Below are 11,395 nucleotides of genomic sequence, written 5' to 3'. Positions count from 1 at the left end.
TTTTGAGGGTTCAAAATGTTATTGAGTTCTTGTCTCTTCTATTTCATATTTCCGTTTATCCATTTTTATGTTGATGTTTTTGTATCTTTTTGTTGTTGTTTATTTATTTTTTACATTATAGTTTTTTTTTATATCGTAAATTATGTTAAGTAGTTGTCGTCTGTTTGTGTACTTCATACGTGTTTCTCGTTCCTTGTTTTTATATAGATTATACCGTTAGTTTTCCCGTTTGAGTAGTTTTACACTAGTAATTATTGGGGACCTTAATAGCTTGCAGTTTGGTGTGAGCCAAGTCTCCGTGTTGAAGGCGGTACCTTGAACTATAATATTTTACTTTTATAAATTGTGAATTGAATGGAGAGGTGTCGCATTGGCACTCATACCACATCTTCCTATATCTATTGAATGGCGTGGAATAATTATCATCAGATTAAGCACGACGAGTCTAGAGGGGGCTTCGGTGGTCGAGTGGTTGAGGAATTGGAACTACTGTATCACTAGCCTGTCAACACTGAGATTGTTAGTTCGAATCCCCCACGTTGCAGATCCTTCCGAAAGTCTCTCCGGCTTCCTCCTTTATTTCAAAGAGACCGCCACGAAAAAGCACAGTAGTGCTTATATTGGCACAAAACATCAATCAATCAATCAATCAATTATAGACCATTTTCAAATTACTGACTGTTGGCTCTGGGCTATATAATGTTTCGACAGATTACCTACTATGTGGTTTGACATCCTAGTACTCGGTCAAGTAAGAGCAAACAAAAAAAGTAAAATCAGACATAATTATAATCAGTGCCTACTGTTTTCCGATAATAGTGTTGTGTATAGAAAACATAAAACATGCAATTTTCTCTCTAAATTGTACCGTTTGTACTCTTAAAAAGTATAAACTCAGGGGTCAAAAACCGGTAATATGAAAACATACTACTGAGTTTGCAGTATTTGTGTGTATTCTTTAACATGTTATTACTGTAACTATTATCAGTATTGATATGCTTTTTATATAGTTGTTATTTTCATTTCATTTGCATGTTTTAATAATGTCTATAAAAATATATATTTGTACATTTGTTTCTGTAAAAACGTTCTCAAAAGGTTTTTGTATCGCCATTTCTGCTAAACTAGTCAGTTTTTGTGGTTTGTTGAACTCTGTATTTTGGCTTTTGTTTTAATATTTGTTTTTATTTCTTGTTTTTTAGGGGCTATATTTTGAGACTTGACCCTAAATTTTTATTCACACTTTACCAAGTGTGCTGTTATACATATTGACGAAGTGATTAAATAAACATCATAAGAAGATATGTTTTATCATTATTTTCTCATGCACACTCATATCATTTTTTATTTCTAATTATAAACACACAAAAAAATCAGTTTATACCATTCAAAACGAATAACCGCTTAATATAAGCAACGTCTATTAATCTAAATTCTGATATTTTCAGTGTACGTCAAGAACAATTAGCAATTTACTATTTGTGGGGATCTTTCTTTTCCGCTGATTCTACGCATTATTAATTTTATGGCGTAGTACTACATGTATACCAATATTTAAAACTTATAACAATCTAGTCCAGGACCTTTATGTGGATATATTTGTCCCTATAAAAGTCTTATCATGATAAATTAGCAATACGAAAATAAATATCGCCATGTATGTTAGAGCCACATCAAGTGTCTTCTATGATGTTTAAAGCTATGCCAGTCTAAATCTTATCACAGTTGTCTTCTGAGACATTTAATAAGTATCTGTCAAAGCCGTAACACAGTTTTATCCAGCTGGACATTATAGACACATATATCCATAATGTATGACAGTTTTATTACAGGACATTGAGTGATATATTTGTTCAAATCGTATCACAGTTTTATACCAGGACATTATAGACAAATCTGTCCATTATATATCACAGTTTTATTCCAGGACATTTATAACTATATCTGTCATGGTTGTGTCCCTTACTCTCTTTTACAATATTGTTTATCAAAATGTCTTTATATGATTTCCAGTTCATTTGTGTAACCAATCGGTCTTGCATATATTCATCTGTTGGATAGGGAGGAACCTTAAAACATATAAAATATTTGATTAAATCAAAGTCACGAGAATACACAAACCAATATCAATAAAATTGGACTTTGGTTTCAACTTTTCGACTCATACTCATATAAAACCCGATAATAATTATAATAACATTTTCCATAAAAGACACGAGCTTTTTATGGTAGGACTGTGTTCTTCAAACTTTTGTCTTGTGTGAAGTGATCTGTTTACTTTCGTTTGTCTTTGAGTTGGACATACGGGTCACATTCGGGCCGACTTACCATGGCAAACACAAAAAAAACTGCAAATAAGAAACATGACTGTGTCTTCACAACTCTCAAGACTAACCAACAGGAAGCCCTCAGATAAAATTATCAGGAAGGGTATCGGATTCCTAGAATGAAATTCAAAACAGTGTGGCTGTGGCCATTGATTGACACATTAAATTCATCCATTGACTGGGACAATTTACGTGAACGTTTGTCTGTAACGACCACTGTTCACGACGTACCTACGATATACATTTAAACTGTGGGGTCACCAAAGGTTTCTTAACGCCTTTAATTATAAAATAATTCAAAAAATTAATCAGGAATAACCTTTATGTTTTGATTTATATAATTGATATAAATCAAAACATCGTGTTATTTCTGACTAATTTTTCGAATTACTTTATTAAGGTGTTGAGAACCTTTGGTGACCCCATAGTTTAAGTGTCTTTAAAAAGTACATAGTGAGCAGTGGTCGTTACATACAAACGTTCACCTAAATTGTCCCAGTCAATGGATGAATTTAATGTGTCAATCAATGTCCACAGCCACACTGTTTTGAATTTCATTCTATATCATAAGACAGGTGGCAAAGAATTCCACCCAAACCGGCTTCAAGGACAGACTTTGATGTGTAAACTCTTGGTCCTGGTTGAAGACCTCACTGTAAATTTGAGACAAAGAGCCAAATTATGATGTCGAGTTTTATTCATACTGAACTTTCAGAAATTTAAGGCGTTGGTGTGAATAAAAATTATTCATTAAAAACTTCTGCTTGCATTACTACCCGGGATCAACAGTAATTTTGCTTATAATTTATTTATTTATCAACGAATCTTATACAATCCTTATTTATGAATTATAAATATACAACACCATTTTTACAGTAATAGATTATGGCTTATACTTGGCTTATACTTGCCTTTTTCTTCAGGTCAGTTTTCAAGTTATATGTTAAGTTTTCTTCAAACACCCGTCTGTTAATTTTAACACATTCAGCGCCATTACTTATAACTATAAAACTAGGCTGGACTTGATCTTTATATAAAATATATTGCAATCCCTGCAAATATGAACAAAGTATAGAAATTTAAACTACATTAATTTAGAAAAATATTGCATTGTGGTTTTATGTTTGTTATGTTTGTTATTTATTTTTTTTATATGAAATAATCGCGTAAGGTAATTTCATTTTGACAATACAATACGAACAATGACATTGTAATCAGATCCAATATGCGAAAAAAAATTCAATGAGAAATTACATTGATTTCAATATTGATTCTAAAATGTTTCTGTTTAGAACATTTTCCGAATATTTATTTTGTGTATTGTGAATATAGAAGCATATGGTTTTTAAAAGAAAAGTAGAGTTAATTTTCTTTGTTCTGATAAAAAAAAACTAGATACTTACGAAAGTTTGTCCTTTGGTTATGGTCTGCACATGAACGAATTGTGGATTCAGATCTGCCTCAGTCAGCTCTGTTTGCTGCAAAAAAAGTTCTTTTATTATGTGAATGATAAGAAGAAATCGGTTTCGAATTATTTAGATAATGCCTATGTTTAAGTGATTACTGATTGGATGGGAAAAACGGTATTCCTAAAGTCAACTGTCTAAAATACAGTCACTCGAATATTTACAGAAACTATAGACACATTTTTGTGAGGTTATATTATACCTCAAGGCAAATAAAAATGGCTGAAGATAGTAAGTGATATAATCCAAGTCATGTGTTAAATCTAACTGTCTTCCATACCCAAAATTTGAGTTAAAATTGAGAAGAGAAAGGTAAATACCTTTACATCATTTATCTAACACACAACATGTAACATACCTTATGTTTAGTGGCAGCATCCCAGTCATCTAAGATGGTACGTCGTCCTTCGTCTTTTGAAGAATTGACGGCTGTTTAAAAAAATGTTTCAACTATGATTACAATGATAAATATACTACGGTGTATGTTTAATCAAGACAGTGATATCATAATTTATTGGGAGAGTTGATGGTTAGATTTGGTTTTCTATAATGTAGATAATTCTCAATGGAAATAATGAAGCTGTTTATTTATATTACAATGTTGACTGCTGTACCTATTATGTCTCTTTGTTTTGCTTACACATTGTTGTCAAAATAAAGTTTTTGGTTTGATTTTTATGCGACTGTCATACAAGAGACGGGTTAAGCTATCTATATAACCAGGTTACATATGGACATGTCTGTAAAAGTACAGGAATATGAAAGTCGTTTTCCATTCGTTAGATGTGTTTGAGCTTTTGGTTTTGTCATTTCAAAGAAGACATTCCGTTTTGAATATATCTTGGAGTTCGGTATTTTTGTTATGTATTGTTTTGCTATTTTACACCAGCCTATAAGTCAAGTCCATGTATAAGAAATCAATTTGAGGATAGAAACAGTTAACCTTACATATCAGGAAATATTAAGACTGGATGCTTTAGCTTGGTAGTCATAGGTATGTCATGCTATGAATTCCTCGAGTGCGTAACATTTTAAATAATATATACTGGGTGCATGTGACACACCGAGTAGTAATGTCAAATATACGAAATAATTGAATGTTTGAGATCTAAAATCGACCTAAAGATATTGGTTTACCAATTTTAGATTATTAGAAAATGCAAACAAAATTTGAATTGACATCGCTAGGTTTTTTTTTCTTGATTTATAATAAATGGAAAACAGTTCTGTATGGTTAAACAAACACACAATAGGAAACTCCTGATTTCTCAAAGAGATTATTGTATAAAAAAAAATCAATTTAAACAAATGCAATCAATATTCTAACGTTCAAACTAAAACGTATATCATTAATATCCTTGCTTTATCTTTGTGTAAGAAGTAAGTGACGTCAACACTATGATGCTATGATTTCGTATGCGTATAAGCAAGTGCAGCACTATCCTTTAGATTTTAATATTATCATAATTTAAAGTATTAAGTTGCATTCAAAATTGTAGGCGAACGTTATTCAAGGACTTATTTTTCATAAAAATTTGAGAAATGTATGTATAAACAGGAAGCTGAGAGTTATGGTATTTCGATAATATTTGTCATACCATTTCATTGGATGTATTGCTTTAAATAAACACAGATGTACACAAAACTTTTTGAAATTGAGGTAATCAGAGTCATATATATGTTTAAAAGATAGTTAGTTTTATGTTAACATTTATGTAAATATGAATTTGTCAATCATGTTTGTGGCATATCTTCAAAACATTAACAAATTGATGTAATAAATATTTAATAAGCTAGATAACCATTCAATTGATTAACTAGGCATCCAGCTTGTATTACATTATGAAAATAATTTCTACAACTCATTCCTTATATTCGTTAACGTTATTTAGCTAATACATCAATTCATTTAATGGATATTCAATGATCAAGTATGAAATAATTAATTATTTATGCTATATTGATTTATAATAAATTAGTTAAAAAAAATATTCCTTGTTTCATTTGATCTAGTGAATTTTTTATTAAGTTCTACTTGTAAATACATATGTTTCTTTCTTTTTATTGTGCTTTATAACATTGGTTTCTAAAACAAAAACATTGACTACCCAGGTAGATAAAAAGCGATTATTTGCTTAGAAATGTATGTTTTCTTTATTGTTTTTTTTATAGCAAAATAGCTTTTCAGGTAACATAGAAATAAACATTATTGGCTTAGGCTTATGAGGTTAGAACTAGAATTCGTTTATAGAAACTAAACTCAATGAATGAAAATAAAAATATCTTTTCTACAGTTGCTCCGTACAACAACTTTAGAAAGTGATATTTTTCATAATCATTCAATTAATTTAGTCTATATATACGGAAACTGGGCAGATGAATGGCATTAACTATTTGAGGTCTTACAGCCAACATCACTAAACTCGGTATACTTTTATAGTAAAATTCAATCATTATTTGCTTAAAATTATATAGTATTAAACCTGTGGTCCATATACCTGGTAAATTACTTTCATCAGAGCACCTTGATGACTGGACACGAGGACTTTGTGTGTTTGGTGTAGAAAGGTAGATATCACTAAACTCGGTATACTTTCATAGTAAAATTCAATCATTATTTGCCCAAAATTATATAGTATTAAACCTGTGGTCCATATACCTGGTAAATTACTTTCATCAGAGCACCTTGATGACTGGACACGAGGACTTTGTGTGTTTGGTGTAGACAAGGTAGATATCACTAAACTCGGTATACTTTTATAGTAAAATTCAATCATTATTTGCCCAAGATTATATAGTATTAAACCTGTGGTCCATATACCTGGTAAATTACTTTCATCAGAGCATCTTGATGACTGGACACGAGGACTTTGTGTGTTTGGTGTAGACAAGGTAGACATATTCTGAAAAAGGATAAACCAGGATAGTTAAAGAACATGAATATAGCGCACATGCATGTGTATATAGCAAACTTAGAAAAAATGACATTTTATAGTTCTGAACAAATGCATATTTTGTTTTTCTTTAGTAATTGAAAAAAATTTCGTGCAATTTTTTAAAATCCAACATAACGTATTATCCTGTATTTCGTAGGGTTAGCTACTCTAATCATGAATTAGTTGTGACATCAGCTTGAAACTTAAAAGGATGTGAACTTTAACAATATATTCATCAGTAACCATGGCAAAGTGGAATTGTGAATGAGGCATGGTATCCCATGTCGTATATTCTTGTTACCCATATATTCTTTTTTATAATCTCATTTGTTGAAAACCATTTATTATTGTTTAGAGATATTTGAAACTATTTTGTTGTATGCAATTTTAGATTGCTTTATAGATTGTTGGTGTTTAAACGTTACTTTCTGCACTATTGGCTAACTCGTAACAGTCAGTCTTTTTTTATGGATAAAGAAGTCGTAGTTAACAGAAAGAACAGCCTATCTTTAGCGATAAAACTTGCAGTTCTAGTCAATGAAGATTAGAATCCAACGTAACCTCCATATGTGGGGTATGAACTTACAACCTCAATGTTGACAGACTAGTGATACAGTAGATGAACAAATTAGACCACTCGTCCAATAAGGCTCAAGTAATATTGTAAATTGAATGTATATTTAAGGAAAGAGAAAAGTTGTTTTCAATTCATTTGATGTGCTTAAGCAATTGATTTCGGTCTTTAATAAGAAAATTAACTTCTGAGTTCGGTATTTATGTTATTTAACGTTTTTAAAAACATATTTGTACCTTTAATGTAATTTGTCGTTCATACCCAGTTGACCATGACAATGAAAGTTTTCTTCTAGACCGTCCTTTTGATTGATAGTCAGCGTGTGCAGTATGAGGTCTACAAGCTCGTTGTAACTTCAACATCAAAGGCAACGTAAGTGATGATTCTCTATGACCTGTCACATCATGTTTTGTGCTGTTTTTTGTGGTGAGTGGCGGAGGAAGTTCAATACTGTTATATAAATTAAAACGTTGGAATTCATCCTCATTTGCCTGGAACGCAGAATAACCATTGGTATGTGCAACTTTCTTGTGCAATCCTGTTCTCTTACTGGTATTGGATTTGGTTTTAACCAATTTCTTCATTACTCGAATAGATCCCTACAATAAGAGCATCGGTTACAGATAAAATGCTACTGACAGAGGAGGACTAGAGCACTGTCGGCCTAACCTCTCATTTTAATGCAAAATCGTCGGTAACGTTCATTTTGAATGGATTTCCTCAAACTTTTCATGTCATTAATTGAATTGATGCTATGAAAACAGTACGCGCAAGCGCAGACTACACATGACAGATTTTAAACTCTGTTTTAACTGGTTTTTTCTGTCAGTTTAATTAGAATGGAAAGAACAAGTGTGTATTTTAAGCTACGACGGCAAAAATGTATTAACCAGACAGCAACATGATTGTAAACTATTATCAGGTTCCAACTGCTGCAAGCAAAGCTGGTCTTTTAATTTAAAAAAAAAATAAATAAAAAAGGCTCTAATCAAATAGGTTGTAGCGCAATTTTCAAAAAGATTCCTATTTTGCGTGAACAAATGCATTTCGATAAATAATGTTAATATTATTTTGATCTGAGCGTCACTGGTTTGTCTTGTGTAGACGAAACGCGCGTCTGACGTATTAAATTATAAACCTTTTACCTTTTGATAGCTATTATTCGCGTGTTTCTCTGTCCTATATGTTCTCCCATTTATTTGTATAGTAGTCCTGTCATGTAATATTGTCATTTTAATGTTATATTTAACATTGTCATAAAAGCGGGGGTTTGGCTTGCCACAAAATCAGGGTCAACCCACCATTTTGTTCTTCAAATGTCCTGTTCGACGTCAGGAATATGGCCATATATTATAGTTCGTTTCTGTGTGTGTTACATTTTAGTGTTGTGTTTCTCTTATATTTGATGTGTTTCCCTTAGTTATAGTTTGTAACCCGGATAAGTTTTATTCTCAAATTCTTTATTAACTTTGAGTCTTACTGCTCATCAGTATAATCAAGTATATGTACAGTGTATACATATGGCATATTACAAACAATATAAACAATATGCATAAAAAACAATAGGTGACGTCAGAAGTTTCATCAATACAAAATATCTTTTATTACAATAAACTTTTTCTTAATTTAAAAGAGAAATGTATATACTTTCCTAAGTTACAAAGCTGTATTCTTAATCGATTTATGAATTTTGAACAGCGGTATACTATTGTTGCCTTTATTTATGATTCCAATATTTCTGTTAATGAGCTACGCCCGCACGTGTTCAAACTATACGGACTTCATACACAGGGGTTGACCGAAAATATGTGTATATGTCTTAACTCTCTTGCGACATGTTTTCGCTATCTTGCATATTAAAATACCAGTTTATTATGTCAGTTGTTATTTATTCGTTTGATGAGTTTGAGCTTTTGATTTTGCCATTTTATTAAGGACTTTCCGTTTTGAATTTTCCTCGGAGTTCGGTATTTTTACGAGTTTACTTTTTCGTAGCAAGAGTTGCTCCTCCTGTAGACATTACCAGTCTCGGTCCGTCTGGAGTTGATGCTTTTCTGCCGGCTTCTCTTTCTTATCTTGATTTGTATCTCCCATCTCGATTTACGATACCATGGATACTTGAACATCGATAGACTACTGTAGCCTTAATATTCAAACATATCTGTCTTTCATTATTGATTGAAAGAGGATCCAACAATTTTACTTTTATAAGCACGTGAAATCCCGACATTTTTAGAACTTTCTATCATTTATGCAATACACTTGAAGTCAATAAAAGCTATTTCTCACGAAATAATATCTAGGTTTTTCCAAAATTCATATATATTAAATAGGTAATAGGTATTTTAATTAATATTGCTTATTTTTACCTACCGACTTGACTATAAAAATCCATTCCGATAAATTGCTATCACGTGTCATTATTGCTTCTCGTCTGAAAAGAAAAAAACAAAGATATTCCTTACAAATATATCCAAAGATTAAGATAAAAAGTATTGTGAAAAAAACACACATCAAAAAACACGATGACGGTCTTATAAATCAAGGATCATGTATATCAGGCTTGACACCAGACACGTGTTTTGTCTACAAACTAAACTCTCCAGTGACGTTCGAATCTATTTTGAATTTCAAATTTTCTTTCTTAATTTTTATAATTAGAAGATAGAACGTTGTTAATTCGAACCTGCTTGCAGTAATGGCAGACATTTTATGAATTTCTCATTTTAAAAATAATATTGCAGCCATTTGGTGAATAACTCGATTCATTATTAAACGTACTGTTACTTACTGAAAGTAGCTTGCCATTATGGCTTTATTATTTCCTTTCAAGACGTGTAACGGCCATCCTTTTAGATTAATAACATGTCTGCAAAGAGTAAATTATTTCAAATTGAGAACAAACAACTAAGTATAAAAAAGTTTCGATTCGTATATAGAGTATAAGTTTATCAAGTACTTTTCATATTGAATATTCCTTAACATTCGACTCAATTTGGCAATGATCATGTAAATATAACAGAAGTATGCTATACAGAAATACCGTTATTCAAGTGAGAGGTTAATCTAGACAAAAAAACAGGGTTTATCCATCATTTTCTGTGTAAGAAAATGTCTGTACCAAGTCATGCAGGAATATGGCAGTTGTTATTCATTCTTTTGATGTATTTTGATTAAGACATTTGATTACAGACTTTCCGTTTTGAATTTCGGTATTTTTGTTATGTTACTTTTGTTAAAAGTGAATTTAAAATGCTGCATGAAATTTCTATCTTACGTAAGAAAATTGTCTCCTTCAGGGTTCCTAGACACATCGCCACCCATAAAGATCCTTTTGAAATCCTAAAATAAAACAGCTTTATAATAATCTTAACTTGACGAAACACTATGTATATACCCAACATTATTTTATTCAACAGCTTTCAGTATTATTTCATCACAATGACATCATGAATAGTTAATGGTTATAGTAAGAACAATATATTTTGTGTATTATCATAATTGTTAATATCGTCATTATTTCATCTTTAGATTGTATCGCAGACAAGAAGCAACGCAAACCATTATCTTTGTGTTGGTTAAAAGATTATACAATATGAAGGAATGACAATTATTTATAGATTATCGTTGCATGGCCATCTCAACGAGATTTTCTCGCTTGAGACGGTACGACGAAAGTGAGAAAAGCAATCAAGGTAAGATGACCGGTGATAATCTGTTTATCGATACATTCCATTGCCAACAGCACGTATCGCGTTAGTTTCTAGCGATTATTTTTGCATATCACACTACTGTATCGAGAAGGGAAATTATCGCTATTTTACGAAATTTTCCTTTAATCTTGATGACGGAGTCGAGTGATAAGAAAAAATTATCACTGGTAGCTAAGAATGCATGTTGGGTTGTCAAGGAAATTGACATGAAATTGACAGCGTCGTCATAGGTAAAATAGCGATAAACAGATTATCATTGGTCATCTCAACTCGATTGCTTTTCTCACTTTCGCCGTACCGGACCAAGCGAGAAAATCAATCTCGTTGAGATGACAAACGATAATCTATAAATATCAGTCAGTAAGATCATGTAAAAAAG

At 31.5% G+C, this 11,395-nt stretch overlaps 1 protein-coding gene across 2 annotated transcripts in view; it reads right to left on the bottom strand.

The window, feature by feature from the left end:
• Nucleotides 1-1,304: 1,304 nt before the first annotated feature.
• The window catches only part of LOC143085040 (cyclic nucleotide-binding domain-containing protein 2-like), a 39,501-nt gene continuing 29,410 nt past the window's right edge, over nucleotides 1,305-11,395 (bottom strand). For both annotated transcript variants that reach the window (XM_076261190.1, XM_076261182.1), the window contains 9 exons: nucleotides 10,581-10,645; nucleotides 10,095-10,172; nucleotides 9,677-9,737; nucleotides 7,540-7,902; nucleotides 6,615-6,696; nucleotides 4,152-4,222; nucleotides 3,731-3,805; nucleotides 3,239-3,379; nucleotides 1,305-2,069 (listed from right to left, as the gene is read on the bottom strand). In XM_076261190.1, the coding sequence (XP_076117305.1) occupies nucleotides 1,911-2,069; nucleotides 3,239-3,379; nucleotides 3,731-3,805; nucleotides 4,152-4,222; nucleotides 6,615-6,696; nucleotides 7,540-7,902; nucleotides 9,677-9,737; nucleotides 10,095-10,172; nucleotides 10,581-10,645 (1,095 nt within the window). In that variant the 3' untranslated portion in view covers nucleotides 1,305-1,910. The remainder of the gene's footprint in view (nucleotides 2,070-3,238; nucleotides 3,380-3,730; nucleotides 3,806-4,151; nucleotides 4,223-6,614; nucleotides 6,697-7,539; nucleotides 7,903-9,676; nucleotides 9,738-10,094; nucleotides 10,173-10,580; nucleotides 10,646-11,395) is intronic.

Source organism: Mytilus galloprovincialis, chromosome 1 (genome assembly GCF_965363235.1).
Source record: "Mytilus galloprovincialis chromosome 1, xbMytGall1.hap1.1, whole genome shotgun sequence".
NCBI lineage: Eukaryota > Metazoa > Mollusca > Bivalvia > Mytilida > Mytilidae > Mytilus > Mytilus galloprovincialis.
Note: the sequence above shows the minus strand (reverse complement) of the source record. Positions and strands in the feature narration are given on the sequence as shown.